At 39.6% G+C, this 16,821-nt stretch overlaps 2 protein-coding genes across 2 annotated transcripts; both read left to right on the forward strand.

The window, feature by feature from the left end:
- Positions 1-2,888: 2,888 nt before the first annotated feature.
- On the forward strand, positions 2,889-9,202 carry parp3 (poly (ADP-ribose) polymerase family, member 3). The gene is made up of 11 exons (XM_058632075.1): positions 2,889-2,990; positions 3,246-3,454; positions 3,550-3,675; positions 3,856-4,035; positions 4,141-4,273; positions 5,371-5,594; positions 5,673-5,828; positions 5,917-6,003; positions 6,101-6,278; positions 6,368-6,511; positions 8,539-9,202. The coding sequence occupies exons 2-11, from the start codon at positions 3,260-3,262 to the stop codon at positions 8,712-8,714; spliced, it is 1,599 nt and encodes a 532-aa protein (XP_058488058.1). The 5' UTR covers positions 2,889-2,990; positions 3,246-3,259; the 3' UTR covers positions 8,715-9,202.
- An 816-nt stretch (positions 9,203-10,018) lies between these two features.
- On the forward strand, positions 10,019-15,709 carry gpr61l (G protein-coupled receptor 61-like). The gene is made up of 2 exons (XM_058632080.1): positions 10,019-10,199; positions 12,054-15,709. Exon 2 carries the CDS (start codon positions 12,118-12,120, stop codon positions 13,408-13,410), a length of 1,293 nt encoding a protein of 430 aa, XP_058488063.1. The 5' UTR covers positions 10,019-10,199; positions 12,054-12,117; the 3' UTR covers positions 13,411-15,709.
- Positions 15,710-16,821: the final 1,112 nt, after the last annotated feature.

Genomic DNA, 16,821 nt, shown 5'->3' on the forward strand with positions numbered 1-16,821 from the left:
GTTGTGTTGCAGCCCTGAAAGCTTGAAGTAGAGACTTGATGTACAGCGAGGAAGTGGACGGATAATCACAGCACGGTTTCACTTTATTAGATCTGCTCAGTGGCCACGATCAAATTACCGTAAAAGCCAGGTACAGCACACACTGCAACAACATGATGCCCATAGCAGGAGCCGGAATGTCAAATCTGGTTGTAAGTGTTACAGAATGGGTTTATTGTACTGAATTTTTGCATATTATTACACAATTGTTTTTTTTTTAGTTGATTTATTTTGTTTTTATTGACAGCAAGCTTTACTTTGGTACTTTGAGCATATTTAACACATTTAACCCTTAGAACACAGAGCTTTTTTCCATCAATATGTTTAGAGCTGCAACTAACGATTCTTTTCATAATCGATTAATCTGTCGATTATTTTCTCGATTACTCAAGTAATTGTTTGGTCCATAAAATGCCAGAAATGGAATGAAAATGTTGATGTTCTCAAATGACTTGTTTTGTCCACAAACCAAAATGATTCAGTTTTAATGATTTCTTTGTTAGGGGGAGCAAACAAATGAAGAAAATATTCACATTTAAGAAGCTGAAACAATCCAAAATCTTGTTTTAATCATGAAAAAAGCTCCAAACCGATTAACCGAGTATCAAAAATAGTTGAAGATTAATTTAGTAATCGATTAATCGAGTAATTGTTTCAGCTCTAACTATGTTTAAACACACAGTATATACAGAGGCTATAAGAATGTGTAATATAGAGTGTCTTATATCCTTTTTTTTCAGCACAACCTAGACAATCTGATGACACATTTCATTTTCACTAACTTTATAAACACACCTGAGCAAAAAGTACTCAAAATGTTTAAAATCGGATTGAATTTGGGAAATTTGGGAAATACGTCACAGTTCAAAGGTCACTCGGCTCGCTTTTTGAACAAAAAATAACAAAACCCTTGTGACTTCTGCAAAATTATTACTACTTTATATCACGAGTAAAAATGCGATATAAAATGCAAAATAAAATCATAACTTTGACCAAAAAACACATAAGCTTTTTTTAAAGCCTGAATATGTGACCTATAAACACACACCCCCAGGATGTCCATATAAGGAGTTGTGTATTATTCCCATACCAAATTACCATGGGTGCACCTGCGGCACATATCCACAATGAGCACAGGGACATATCGGTGATATTCACAGTAGCTTTCTGTGGTATATAATATATATACAATATAGTCTTATTGACTCTATGTTCATTCAGGTATAAATGTTCCATTTTTTCTGAGACTGCATCACAAAGGTCCCCCAGCACCGAGAGAAAAACAGGCAAGTGCCTGGTGTCCCTGAGGTACTGTGTGTGTGTGTGTGTGTGTGTGTGTGTGTGTGTGGGGAAATGCAGCTTCTACTGTAAAACCACAGCGTTCACACGTGTCACTTCTCGTGTGTTTTTGTGACCACATGTTTACGATCACCTTCTCCTCCTGGTGAAAGATCTCATAGCATGTCGTGATCCCCTGTCATTTACCACTCATGAAGTGTGAATCCTCAGACTCTGAGTCCAGTGAACTTGGCTTTAGCCTGTTCCTGGCACCACAGAACCACAGAACGGCACCGTAACTCTGGCAGAGAATTGACAGAGAGTGCATACACTACCCATAAGAGGTGTTTTAAGTGTATAATTGTGTGCTTTATGGAAGGCGGGTTTCTATGGCAATTACTCTTTTTTTTTAATTTAACCAGGGGGAAAAAAACACATTGAGACTAAAAATCACTAAAAAGTTTACAAACAAACACAGTAAAACAAGTTGACAGACAAACAGTCAGCAGCCAAACATCCTATACAAACATAACATAGTCAAATAAGCACAGGATCACAATCATAAATCTACAGATGTGTCTGACTCCTAATGTTTCAGGATTCTCCTAAAAACATACAGTGAGACCAAGAAGTTTCAAATGTTTCTGTAGTTCGTTCCGCAGCAAAAATAAAAAAAAATGTTCCAAACTTTTTCCCAATTCAGTTCTGACAGTGAGAGAAAGTCAAAAGACCTGCATCAACAGAAACACACTGCAAAAACCAAAAACACACACAAATCCCAAAACACCAGCAGGAGAGAAAACACCAGCATGTTCAATAATGTGTAAGTTCTCTGGGCCTGTGGGGGGCGCTGTCACTACAGCCACTACAATACTCTGGGACTATTTCATTCTTCCTTTATTAAAAGACCATGTTGAACAACCTATCTTAACATAATCAATTATTTCCTCTTGTAAATCATCTGATTCCTGTATTCTGCTTCCTCGTGGATTGTCACTCCACTGCAGACAGTGGACGGTTTTTATTTTGGCCTTTTGAAAATGGCTAGTGTCATTAAATCATCCACACCCTTTTAGCAGGAAAGTATTTGCTAATTTTCAAGAAGTTATGCTATATTAACCAATGTATGTGTATTTTTAGATGTCGAACTGATTAGAAGAAGAGGGAAAAAGAAAGTACATTGAAATGTCATGTCTACTGTGAGAAGTGCACGTGTCTCAACAAGGACACAGACTGTTTTTGTGCCGACCACAAAAGGTTTTATGTAATAATAAAGAAAACAGAGAGAAAAACTGCCTCAAGTGTTGTAGATTTTCTAAATGTTATGTTTTTATTTCTAAATTGAACATCATTGTGAGCAAAACGTTGCCAAAAACGCCCTAAAACTATAAACAAAACCAAATGTTACGTGTCAGGCTTTACAGGGTTAAATCTATTGCATTCAGCTCTATGTGAGGAACACACATGGCCAGAAGATGGCGGTGTTGCTCTTCTCTCTGTCTTGACGTCAGTCAAGTCCAACAACAACAGCAGCAACAACAAGAAGAAAAAGAAGAAGAAATGACAGTGTAGCTCCGCCTCTTCCTGTAAACTTCCTGGAAATCAGCAGCGATCGCGTGTGATTGTTCGTTCTCCAGCTGTGTTTGTGTTTCACGCCTTTTGTGGTCAAACAGGTGAGTTCGTGTCTTTAAATATGTAGTTTGGTGATAATATGCGGAAGAGAAATCACAGAAAAATCACTCTTATTCATTGTGTTAGGGTTTAATTGTTGTATTGCTTCATACAAATACTGCGCACTGTAACTACTCACTTCACGTACGTAGTTATTCAGTCTTGTTTTGTGATGTCAGCTGAGGGACATGTCTGAGCTTGTCCAGGCATCGTGCCCATGTCCATCAGGCAGTGAGTGTCCAACAAACACTTCGCAGGGTTTTCCAGCAGCATGGCACCGAAGAGACGAGCTGCTTCTGCTGCCAAGGCTGGTGGCAAGAAGGTGAAGCAGGTGAAGGAGGAGCCGGAGGCGCCGAAGCCCAAGGATGCTTTCACTTCAGCCAAAGAGGCTCTGCTGGCTGCAGGTCCACAGGTCAAAGGCAGGAGGAAGGTGGACGAGCAGTGCTCGCTGTCAGACTCTGGAGAGGTCAGAGACAGAGAGAGAGAGAGTGTAAATGTCACATTCAGACATCCTCATGTGCATGTGCTGCCCAAACCTTATTGTGTTGTTTCTCCTTCCAGATTCACGAGGACTATGATTGTATGTTGAATCAGACAAACGTTGGACACAATAATAACAAGTTTTACGTCATTCAAGTGATTAAAGAAACCAACCAGTTCTATACTTGGAACAGATGGGGAAGAGTGGTAAGTTTGTCCCACTTTGTGTAAACTGCTAGTGTAGTTGACCAAACTAAGAATACCATAACTCACTCACTCACTCACTCACTCTCACCCTGTATTGATTCTTGTGATCTTTAGTTAAATGACCATAATAATGGTGATAATGTCTGAGTGACTGTCTTGTAATTTCATTTTTAAATTCAGGGGGAAGTGGGCCAATCCAAACTTAACTGTTACACCAAGCTCGAGCAAGCTGTCAAGGACTTTGAGAAAAAATTCAAGGACAAGACAAAGAACAACTGGAGCGATCGCACAAATTTTGTGTCTCATTCTGGGAAGTACACTCTGATTGAGGTGGACGGAGACCAAGATGCTGAGGTCAAGGTAATCTCATTAAAAAAGGACCAAGTTTGAATGTGAGGCCCTGGATTCAATGTGTCAGATATTTTTAAACTTTCAAAACTGTGTGTGCACATTTTTAAATTGCAGGTGGACGTCGTTGATGGAAAGAAAGAGGCTAAAAATGTCCTGCCTTGCACCCTTGATGCTGCTACAAAAGACCTCATTGAGCTTATTTTCAGCAACGATATGTTCAAGGAGGCCATGGAATGTATGAACTTAGGTAGGTGTGTCTCAGTCAGCCCGGCCCTGAATGCATTCATGTTGGCAGTCGTCTAACATGCGTACACTGACCTGCTGGGTTTAGTAAAGCAGCTTTCAGTCGTGTAGATCAGAAGGTGCAGAGTGCAGCGTGTAAATGATTGATTTGTTGCTACAGAGGGTCACGACGTCTGCTTTTACCGAACCCAAGACATCTCTTTAGCTTTGCATTGTCGACACATTTTCTAACACAGTCCTCATTGTTACGTGTTGTGTTCTAACTTCTGTGATCACCTGGAAAAACTGTTTGCACCATGCAATTAAAACAAAACAAAACACACATTAGATCTAACATCAAAGCTTTTAATTCCATATTAACAACGTAAATCAACTCTTACTTGTTTATCCTGATGAGGAATCACATGAATGTAGACAACATAACATTATATGAATCGCACTTTATTTGATTTATTTGATTATTTATCAAATCAAAAGAGCAAGCGCAATAAGCCTGAGGTAACACAATGTCTACTTCAGCGGTTAGTTCCACTTTAGTTCACTTCTCTGTTTTCATACAAGCTGTGGACAGATGAACAACCTGTGTCAGCAAACTGTGATAAAAAGGAAGAAGCAGATTGTCTTGGATAAACCTGGTGTAACAGACACTGCAGAGATCTTTGGAGATGAAACAGTAGAACAAACACTGGTTTAGGAAGAAGTTTTAAGAAAGTAAGGCTTCTCTTAAACCCGTGTAAGAGTAGGTCACACAAAATACTTGACACTTAACCCATAGTAGATTTTTTTTGTGTGTAAAAGTCTGTATTAACACAATACTTCTCTTCTCTCAGCAATGTCAACACGTTTCTAACATAATTCCCATTGTTGCATATTTTATTCTAACATTTTTATATTTAAATGATGAAAAAAACCCTCAAACCGATAAATCAATTATCAAAATAGTTGATGATTAATTTAGTGATCGATTATTTGAGTAATTGTTTCAGATCTAATTTGTACCCAACTGAAGGAACAGACACACACATTTTTTATAGCAAAAACAAACTAAATAAAAAATGACAACTTTGTGTGTGTGTGTGTGTGTGTGTGGCTTTTATACAGATATCAAGAAAATGCCTCTGGGAAAGCTCAGTAAAGTACAGATCGCAAAGGGCTTTGAAGTGTTGGAGGAACTTGAGGCCGCCATGAACAAAAAGAGTGGAAGAGCGCGCCTGGAGGAGCTTTCCTCTAAGTTCTTCACCACAATCCCTCACAACTTTGGGCGGAACAGACCGCCAACCATCGACGACAAAGAGATCGTAGAGAAGAAGAAAGAGATGCTTATGGTGAGTTTTTGTGTCTCCACATTACTGTTGGGACGTGATGTTCTCTCGGTATAAAGTCACTGTTGTTTCTGCGTAAAGGTGCTGGCTGACATCGAGCTTGCCCAGACTCTGAAGTCAGAGACGGAGAAGGCTCAGGAAGAGATGATCGAGACGGTTCCTCACCCTCGGGACCAAGACTACAGTTCTCTCAAATGCACCCTCTCACTACTGGACAAGGGTACAGAAACGTTCAAGGTACTCATGTCATAAATGATCATAGCACTTCATGGATACAGAGTGCTCTGTTGCTGTGAGTGATGCTTTTTTTCCCCTCGGTTTAAAGGTCATAGAAAAATACCTTAAAGCAACACTGTGCCCCAGTCGTAAACCAACAATTGTCAATGTTTGGGAAGTCGATCGGGAATCAGAGGTAAGTGCCACAAAATGGTTTAATACAATACAAAAGACTGGAAACCTGTAATCTCCGTTCAAATATACCGTTTATATGCATTTATTTCCCACTACAGGGTGAGCGCTTTAAAGCAAATGACGGTCTGGAGAACCGCCGTCTGCTGTGGCATGGTACAAACATAGCGGTGGTGGCAGCCATCCTGAAGAGCGGTCTGAGGATAATGCCTCATTCCGGAGGCCGCGTCGGGCGTGGAATCTATTTCGCGTCTGAAAACAGCAAATCTGCCGCTTACGGTGAGGCTGTATGGGATATTGAAGGAGATGATAATGATGTGATTGCAATCGTAATGGCACACCTAAAGAAAAGTCCCATCTGTTTTCAGTACGAACCTCTAAGAACACTGGAGTGATGTTCCTGAACGAGGTCGCCCTTGGCAAAGAACACACCATCACCCAAGATGACGGCAGCCTAAGAAAGGCTCCTGCAGGCTATGACAGTGTGGTGGCACGAGGAGAAGTGGAACCAGGTAAAACACCTTCATGTTTTCACTTAAAGTTAAGACGCATGGAACTGTAAAAGCTCATCTGTAAAAGGACCATCATATGTGAAATAATCCTAAACTGCATCGCGATTTTAGAGCGAAGCCAACGGTATCAAGGTCCGTTTGATGCACGTAAATTAAGTCAAAATGTTCACTTACTATCAGAGGAAGGGGACACTAGACTGGAGTCTGACTTGAGACTTGCTTGACTAATGCTAAAAGACTCAACTTGCACTTGATTAAAATGATTTGAAATGGATCATTTTAACCCTAACCCTAACCCTTATGGAATATTTAAATTCTCCCAAATATTGACAATTTGTCTTTGAAACACGGAAAACATTGGGTGTCGGTTGTTTGCGGCCTTGCGTACAAACCTGGCAACCGAGCGACGCCAACCAAACCACGTGAGGTGAGATTCGACGCTTCGAAATCCCACAAAGGAAGATGAGACGGGAACTCGGCTGGTTGCTGTTTTAAGATAAGATATACACGAGATCAGTGCGTGAAACCTGACATTTTTTAGCCTAGTGTCAGTATTCTTTACATATTAGGCTCTGTCGTTTCATTTATTTTCATTTTCTTAATGTTAATTATTCAACAACAATTGAGTTGTATGTGACCATGACGCAGTCCTTACATTGTATGGTTTCTGTTGCTGTTCGAAGTTGAAAATGAACTTGGAAATGTGGAATATCTGGGAAATCATCTTCATCGTCTGTATTCATACAACTTGACTTGCTTGATTCTTGCAAGGATGACTTTGGACTTGAAGGTGAACACATGAGCCCGGCCTTTGACTTGCAAATGTTGTGACTAAGTACAGAGAAATGTCTTCTCTCTCTCCCAGGGCTGCGAGAAAAGAATGAGAAAAGAATGACGTCATTATTTTTTTTGCAGCCCTCGTTTGGGAGTTCTTGCAGCTTGTTCTTGACACATGTCCAACAGCTATTGTGTGATTGGACAGAAATTTGGAGTGGGCGTGGTTAATGCAGAAATGTTGTCATTCCTTATGAGAACTTCTGCTCTTGAGTCACACAGAAACAGAGAGAGGTGAACAGAAACCTCACAGTTCACACAATGAGCGAGCACAAGGTGTCAGTAACAGAGAGAAATGTCTGGCAGGAGAAATGGGGCAGTAAGAGAGAGACCAGGGGCAGATGTATAACTGTAGAGCTGCAACAAACGATTATTTTCATAATCGATTAATCTGTTGATTATTCTCTCGATTAATCGTTTTGGTCTATAAAATATCAGAAAACCTTAAAAATTGTTGATCGGTGTTCGTCAAACATGGAAATGATGATGTCCTCAAATGTCTTGTTTTGTCCACAAACCAAAATGATTCACTTTGAATGATTTCTTTGTTCTCCAGAGCAAAGAAATGAAGAAAACACTCACATTTAAGAAACTTAAACAATCGGAATCTTGTTATAATCATGAAAAAAGCTTCAAACGATTATCAAAATAGTTGTCAATTAATTTAGTAATCGATTAAAAATTGATTAATTGTTTCAGCTCTATATAACTGTTGCATTAAGTTCAGTCAAGATAGTTCAAAATGTGTCCTAATGTTTTTAGCACTATGATCTTATTTACATATGAGTAGCATTAATTATTGTAAAATATTGTAAATGATTATACTAATATCAGTTGGGTTTTTTGACCTATACAACATTTATCCAGCAGGGGTTGAACATGTGTTTATCAAACATAAACAAGCATTAAAAAGACTTGGAGGTTGCTGGTTTCAAGGTCTGGACCTTTTCTGGGTGGAGTTTTCTGTGCGTACTCTGGTTTCCTCCCACCAGTTTAAAAACATGCAGGGGTTCATTGAACTCTCTAAATTGCCCTAAATTGTGAGTGTGTGAGTGAATGGTTCTTCATCAGCTGGGATTGGCACATGCAATGAATGAAATGAATAACCCCAGTGTTAAATGAAGCTCAAGTCCATGTACCATGCTGCATTATTTGTACGGTAAAATAGTTTTCTACCTGTCTTGTCTGTTAAGATCCTTCTAAGGACGTCATCATCAAACTGGAGGGCAAGGATGTCTCTGTGCCTCAGGGTAAACCCATAAAGCAGCCCCAGTACGCAGATTCCTACTTCAGCAACAGCGAATATCTCGTCTACAAGGAGAACCAGTGTCGCATGCGGTACCTGCTGGAGCTGAAGATGAAGTACTAAATCCAGCTCAAAGGAAAACAGGCAGGTCATTTGAAAGACAAGTATCCTTCAATCCTTCTGTATACGGAGCTTCATTAAAAAAAAAGCCAAAAGTTTGGCTGTGCTTTTCATAATCTAATCCGGTGATTGTTTTTAATAAGTAATTGTAGAGACGATTGCATTATGGATACCTTATCTGTGCCTTATCTTTTGCACCCTGTAAAACGTCAGTCTATAGACGACTCGCACTATCTTGTGTTGTTATCATGACAGAGAACGTGTCCTTTCACTGCTTTTGCCCGATCTTGGTTTGTAATAATCAAAAAATGGCTTGTAAACATTTGCACTATCTTTGTTTTGTTTTTTCGAAATGTCATATTATTGCACCTGTTGTTTTATTTTTTATTTGGCATTGCAGTTTCTGGTATGAGTAGCTTACCTTTTGCACACATTGCAATATGTAATCCGAGGGGAAATGAAAACATAAATCTGTCCCTCAGAAAAAAAGAGTCTTGGATGTGGTGAAGGAATTTGCCACATGCTGTTGCTGTTATATAACTGAATAAATGGTATCCCTTACACAGGATGTGTACAGGTGGATGAATGTTTGCAGATGTGTCTAATCACTGGCACAGGGATCCATCTGTTTTTCTGAGCACTCAAAGTGCTTCTGTAGAGCAAAGACGTGGTATAATGAATGTCATTAGAAGCTTTGGGCGGATTTCATGCCCCAACAGGTCTTCCAGCTACATTGCGGTGGTACCATATTTCACCATATGGTGTCAGTAGCGAGCAACTACCATTGAATGTAAATTGCTTCAGACATTGCTTGAACCAATGATCAATAAATACACTAAAGGAACTACTACTACTACTCCGCATTTTCTCATTTTTTTTTCCTTCCTTTTCTTCTATTTTGAGCTTCAAGAGACTTGTTTGTGTTCCTGCAATTGACAATGGTAATTTTGGGTGATTATACCATTGTAGTAGAAATAGTAATTGTTTTATTAATGTGTTAAATATTTACATTAAATGTGAATGCATATTATCTAATCTACATGTACTAAAAAAAAGGTTTTTACAAATAGCAAGCAAGCAAGTTTCTCCAGTAATTAATATGACTTGAGCACAGACAACTGTGTTTCCTTTTAATCTGGTGTCATTTGGGACCCAGCAGAGACTGAGCTCTGCTTGTGGACAGTGGACTGTGTGTCTGTATGAAAAAAAAACAACAGACAATCACACACACAAACACACACACACACACACACACACACACAATACAATGTGTGACTGTCACTGCCAAACACAGAACAAGACGGGAATGAGAGGGTTTCTAGAGGAGGGGTGGTGAAATCTGAAATCACCATGGAACCAGCGATCAGTGATTTTTAATGAGACACATGCATGTGATGTGCAACAGGAACTGGACACCTGGAGATTTTCAAACGCCATACGACGAGTTGCCTGGATCTTTACCTGTCTAGACAGAGAGGACGTATATGGGTAAGTATGCACAAGCAGAAATGAAGTTTGTTATGTTTTGATTTATTATTATGATTTATTTTATTTGCATTTTTTATTCTTGATGACATATTTGGTATCAGTTGCATTATGTAAGATGCAAGTTCAAAGTTCACACAGTACACCATCTCCTCCATATATAGAGCAATCTTTATTATATATAATACAATGTTACATATATAGAGCTGCAACTAACGATTATTTTTAGAATCGCTTAATCTGTCGATTGTTTTTTCAATTAATCGAGTATTCTGTTGAAACATGTCGATCAGTGTTTACCAAACCTGGAAATCATGATGTTCTCAAATGTCTTTTCAGTTTTAATGTTTTTAATTTAAGAAGCTGAAAGACTAGAAAGCTTGTATTAATTGTTAAGAAAAACAATTAATCTAGTCATTGATAAACATTCGATCATCATTTGGTAATGAAACTATCAGATGGGGAAAGAAAATCAGCTAAACATAAGCCAAAAAAAACTGTATATTTTGGACAACAGTTGTATAGATTATAGATTGTTAGCCATAGAGAAACCCTGATTGCACTTTTAAGTATTCAGTAGAGGTTTTCAAACTTCCATGTCATAGGTGGGAAGTAGAACCAGGATGGGGGCTGAGGGGAGGGACATTGTGGAGTTTCATGGCTCGTGGAATGAAACGATGTCCTTGTAATCCTGGCTCAGACAGCTGTGAACATCTGTCCCTGACAGTAACAGTTGAAACAGGTGCTGAGTGTCTCTGTGGTTCTGCTGTGGATGCTGTGGGGAGCAGGAGATGGTGCTCATCTTTTTGGAAACAGCTTCCCAATGATTCCTTTGGCTTTGTGCAGAGGACATAAGTTTATCAAAAAAGCTTCTGTAGTAGGTTTTTCCCTCTGTGTCCTTAAATATGGATCCACTGTTGTTGATGCCCAGGGGAAATTCCTCCATCACTGTCGAGCCAAGGAATTTAAAGCTAGAGACTGACTTCACCTTCTCACCCTGTTGATGTGGACGAGAAGGTTTTTGCTGTCCTGACCTACAGCAGTCCACTCCTAAATAAATATTATTATCAAGGCTAAAGCTGTGATTACTAGTCATGTACAGATCATACATGATCACTTTCAGTCCCTGATATTTTTAGCCTTTTTCTTTATTGGATTTTTTTTGGGGAGCAGGACTTTGATCCTTTAACTTTGTTAGTTGATTCCCCTGAAATAGACAATCCAAAGTTAAATAGATCATATCTTCGCCTAGAAACTTGACTTATGGAGACATGTTCTTTCCAAGTATTATTCGATTTGCCCATGAAAACCTTACTTACCTGCATGTGACAGGGAGGGGGAGGATTGTTGCCTCCTCCCCCTCCCTGTCACCTGCTGTGATCCCTGCTGTGGTACAGTGGGTTTTTTCAAGTCCAGATGTGACCAGGTCATACATTTTTGCATATCGTTCCAAATGATCCACTCTAATTCCAGTAGGCCTGTCTGCTATTTCACCGCCTTGTTGTTCATCCGACATGAATGAAGTTCAGGGACTTATTAAACTTCTTCCATTATCTTCTGATAACTTCTATTCTAATTATTTTAAGAGTTCTCCAAATTTAGTCAATGAGAAGTGATTTACTGAGATTCCAGCTAATCCAATTTTGTTGGCTGCCAGGCACATGTCATGAAAGACATATTAATACTCAAAACTTCAAAAATAGCAGAAAATGGTCCTGCATATTGAAGCTTAACTTCCTTGTAGTAGTAAAAAGCTTTAATATATCCTTGGATGTTAGTTATTTTCATGATATTTGATGGATTGCTAGAGCTGACCAACTCCTGACACCAGACTGTCTTTTCTTCTTCTTGTTACAGACTGTACGATACATCCAAACATGAAGAGATCTGAGAAGCAAATGGAGGAAGCTGTGAGTGAATAATGGCCGACAAGACTGTTCCCATGCTCGCCTCACCGCCAAACCAATCCATTCCAAATCTCACCACCGCCCTATGGGAGCTCAATCCCACCGTGCCTGCCAATGTGAATGTCGTCACAAGCTCCCAGTCACAGATCAAAGACCTTTTCGGGTTGCTCTGCATGGTGACCCTTAACCTCATCGCCTTGTTGGCCAACACCGGTGTGATGGTGGCCATCGCTCGAGCGCCTCATGTGAAGAGGTTTGCGTTTGTGTGTCACCTGTGCGCGGTGGACCTGGTGTGTGCCATCCTCCTCATGCCTCTGGGGATCATATCCAGCTCGCCGCTCTTTGGCACTGTGGTGTTCACTGTTCTCGAGTGTCAGGTTTACATCTTTCTTAACGTCTTCCTCATCTGCATGTCCATTCTCACCATCACAGCCATCAGCGTGGAGCGCTACTTCTATATCGTGCACCCGATGCGCTACGAAGTCAAGATGACCATCAACCTCGCTGTTGGTGTGATGCTCCTCATTTGGTTCAAGTCTCTTCTCGTGGCTCTGGTGACGCTGTTCGGATGGCCGGCTTATGGACACCAGAGCTCCATCGCGGCGGCTCATTGTTCTCTACACGCAAGCCACAGTCGTCTAAGAAGCGTATTTGCTGTGCTCTTCATTATGGTTTGTTTCCTGGTTCCTGTAGCGGTTATCTTCGCTGTTTATTGTGCCGTCTACAAAGTAGCACGCACTGCAGCCCTGCAGCAAGTCCCCGCTGTGCCAACATGGGCAAATACGACCCCTGCTAAGGATCGCTCAGACTCCATCAACAGCCAGACCACCATGATCTCCACCGCCCGCTGTCTGCCCCAAAGACTATCTCCAGAGAGGGCCTTCAGCGGAGGCAAGGCTGCACTTACTTTGGTGTTCATCGTGGGCCAGTTTTTGGTCTGTTGGTTACCCTTCTTTATCTTCCACCTACAAATGTCCATGACTGGCTCCATGCATAGCCCTGGGGACTTGGAGGAGGCTGTCACCTGGCTGGCTTACTCCTCTTTCGCGGTGAATCCGTTCTTCTACGGCATGTTGAACAGACAGATCCGAGAGGAGCTGGTGAAGTTTCGACGCTGCTGCTTGACCCAGCCTGTGGAGTTTGGGGCATCCAGCCATGAGGGCTCCCTTCAGGAGAACTTCCTGCAGTTCATTCACAGAACTAGCAGCACGCCTGAAACCCACTCCAGCTGTGCCAACTCCAGCCCCAGAAACACCTTAGGCCAGAAGATAAATATTCCTGGACAAATACCAAAGGAAAATCCTTAAGCACTGACCAACACGAGCTATGGACTGTGATGCTAACACATTATGCCAAGTCACTTTTATTTAAGGATATATATCGGCATTTCACTCCTCTACTAACAAGCCTTTGAAAGGATTATTAGCCTCCTTCACAGTTCGTCTGTTCCCTGTCGGTAGTGAACTTATATGGATTTCTTTCCCCATCACTTATACATTGAAATTGCCTGAAGAAGTGGCCTTTATTGACAAGAAGAACCATTACTGTGACCAATAATCTGTACATGTCAGTGTGGTTTTAATACAGACCTAAAAAACATTGCCTTTAATTACATTCTGCACACCCAGTGCCGTTTACTGTTCAATAGTAATAAAAGTGTGTCGTTTAGCAATGTATTTATTTGAATTAGTTTATTTAATAGAGGCACAAATACAATAACATTGTGAACTGCACAGCAATTGTGAGATGTGATGTATGTACAGCAATTTGTATTATTGTTTTTGTATAAATGTTTTATAAATGTGTAAATCTGGAGTTTACTAAAATAACAAAGACAAATGATATTGTATATTTGGGACGTGATGTAATGTGAGTGATGCACTGTCATCACCGTTTCTCCAGTTTTTCTTTTAGTAGGAGGAGCCATCATCCAGCCAGGTTTGGTAAAGCTGAATTGTGAGTAAAAAATGACAAGCTTTGTGGAAACTGCAGTGACTGTCATCAATGGCCTCAAGAAACACAAAACCAAACTTTTGCAAAGCTCATTTATTGCATTTACACAAGTGATGATAAATGCTGCTTTTTGGAGTGGTGCTGCCAACAAAGTCTAAAAATATTTTAAACCCTTTACCAGGCACTCATTGAAATACTTGGAAATTAAAAATGGGATTGGATTATTGAAGGACATTTTCAAAATGTGTTATTTTCATGTAGAAAATCAAGGTCTGTGAAGGGACCACACCGCACCGTGTTAGCTTAGCGTTTCATCATACAGCAGTTGTACAGCCCATTGATTTTTCTTTATAGTCCCTTTAGCCTTGAGCTACTAAACTCTTCCTCTGGCAGCTTGTCCCACAGTACAGAGCCACTACACAACTCTAACTGTGCATGCCGTTTATGCTTTCTGAGCCTGCAGGTGCCAAAAAACTCTCGGCTAACATTTATAGATATATTTTGTATATTTAATTTATAACAGCTCCTGCAGCAGTCATAGGTTATCATTTACCCAGTTACCTGCTAAACTACGTCTCTTAATAGACAGAGCCAAAGAGCTTTGCAGTGTAGCCATAACTCTGAGGTTTGTTGCTTTATTAGCTTTATGAGCTTTATGAATCCTTGCCCCTCTATGATAAAAACAAATCTGAAAAGAGTATATAATAGAACATACAAGAAAAACACATATAAAATGAAAGGAAAATTATGTCAGAACATTTTAGAACAGTGTTTCCTGGTCCCCTGTCCTGGAGAAGAACTGAGCCATATGACCATTTTTTTTGAACATTTGGAACTGTTTTGAATGTCTGTGGAAGTTACTACATATACTGTAGTTCTTTGCCCAGTAAAGAGTTAAAAGAAATGACAGGTTTCAATATGGAAATCATTTCATAGTACAGTAAAGTAATATTATAGATGTACCATCCTATTTCTAGTGAAATTTTCAGCTTGGTATAACAATACAAATATAATACTAGAAAATTCTGCGGCAACATTTTGACCTTGCCTGCTGTTCTTTCTGTTGTCGTCGGGTGCAGGACTTGTGCTGGTAATGGAGGAACATTTGGGTGGATTGAACCTTTAAAACTTGAAGTATTTCGACAAAGTGGTATTTTGGTGGAATCAGCCTTTAAAACTTGGGGAGAGAGAGAGAGAGAGAGAGAGAGACAAGTTTCTAACACCTTTTTTGATAATTTCCCAGTCATGTGTATGTGGAAATTATTTGCAGTTTTTCGCTATTTTTCCTGATCAAACCGCAAGTTTTGACAAAAGATGTGTGGGGGTTTTCTCAAAACTGTGGGATGAGTTACGCGGCAAACTTTTAAGAATAAACGCACAGTAGAATAACAAGATTGTGCTTGCGCTGCAATGCGTTCTCACTTGAATGCCTCGCAGCAGCAGGCAATATGACTTTTTTGTCAAATTTTGGACGACATACTAAAGTATGACTTTTTGGTCAAAATTTGGACGACAAGCTATGAAAGACTTTTTGTCAAAACTTGGACCACATACTAACCAATGACTTTTTTGTCAAAATTTGGACAACATGCCTACCTATGACTTTTTTGTCAAATTTTGGGCGACATACTATAGTATTGTAGTGAATGGACTTACATAATTCACCCTTGCACTTTGTGTTTCTATACACTTATGTCAGGAGATGTTTCCTATTGTGTTATGCTTGTAGGAAGGACTGTTCTGGGATCATGGTCCCTTTAAGTAACCATGTTTGTGATGACGTAGAGCCCTGTGCTGGTTGGTTGGTGACTGTTCATCCTCATCTTGTGTTTACTTCTGCTACGCGGTTTTCAATAAACAAGGCACACAGTTTGTGCACTCAAGCTGAGAAATTGTTTTTACCTGTTCAATGCAATTTCCACAGTATGACTTTTTTGTCAAAATTTGGACGACATACTAACCAATGACTTTTTTGTCAAATTTTGGGCAACATACTATAGTATGACTTTCTTGTCAAAAATTGAACGACATACTATAGTTTGACTTTTTTGTCAAAATTTGGACAACATACTAAAGTATGACTTTTTTGTCAAAATTTGGACGACATACTAACCAATGACTTTTTTGTCAAAATTTGGACAACATGCCTACCTATGACTTTTTTGTCAAATTTTGGGCGACATACTATAGTATGACTTTTTTGTCAAAATTTGGACAGCATGCTCACCTGACATTTTTGTAAAAATTTGGACGACATGCTATAGTATGACTTTTTTGTCGAAATTTGGACGACATAGTATAAAGTATGACTATATAGTATGACTTTTTTTGTCAAATTTTGGACAACATGCTAACCTGTGACTTATTTCTCAAAATTTGGACAACATGCTAACCTGTGACTTTTTTGTCAAAATTTGGACAACATGCTATAGTATGACTTTTTTGTCAAAATTTGGAGGACATGCTTACCTATGACTTTTTTTGTCAAAATTTGGAGGACATGCTAACCTATGACTTTTTTTGTCAAAATTTGGACAACATGCTATAGTATAACTTTTTTGTCAAAATTTGGACAACATACTAACCTATGACTTTTTGGTCAAATTTTGGGCGACATGCTAATCTATGACTTTTTGGTCAAATATTGGGCGACATGCTAATCTATGACTTTTTTGTCAAATTTTGGACGACATGCTATACTACGACTTTTTTGTCAAATATCTGAAGACATACTATACTTTGACTTTTTGGTCAAAATTTGGGCG

This window comes from Solea solea, chromosome 6, assembly GCF_958295425.1.
Source record: "Solea solea chromosome 6, fSolSol10.1, whole genome shotgun sequence".
In the NCBI taxonomy this organism is placed as follows: Eukaryota; Metazoa; Chordata; class Actinopteri; order Pleuronectiformes; family Soleidae; genus Solea; species Solea solea.

Coding starts and splice junctions, on each gene's coding strand:
- parp3 (XM_058632075.1), top strand. CDS start 3,260: ATGGCACCGAAGAGACGAGCTGCTTCTGCTGCCAAGGCTGGTGGCAAG. Junction 6,004..6,100: donor AAGTCGATCGGGAATCAGAG/GTAAGTGCCACA, acceptor TTCCCACTACAG/GGTGAGCGCTTTAAAGCAAA. Junction 6,512..8,538: donor ACGAGGAGAAGTGGAACCAG/GTAAAACACCTT, acceptor TTGTCTGTTAAG/ATCCTTCTAAGGACGTCATC.
- gpr61l (XM_058632080.1), top strand. CDS start 12,118: ATGGCCGACAAGACTGTTCCCATGCTCGCCTCACCGCCAAACCAATCC.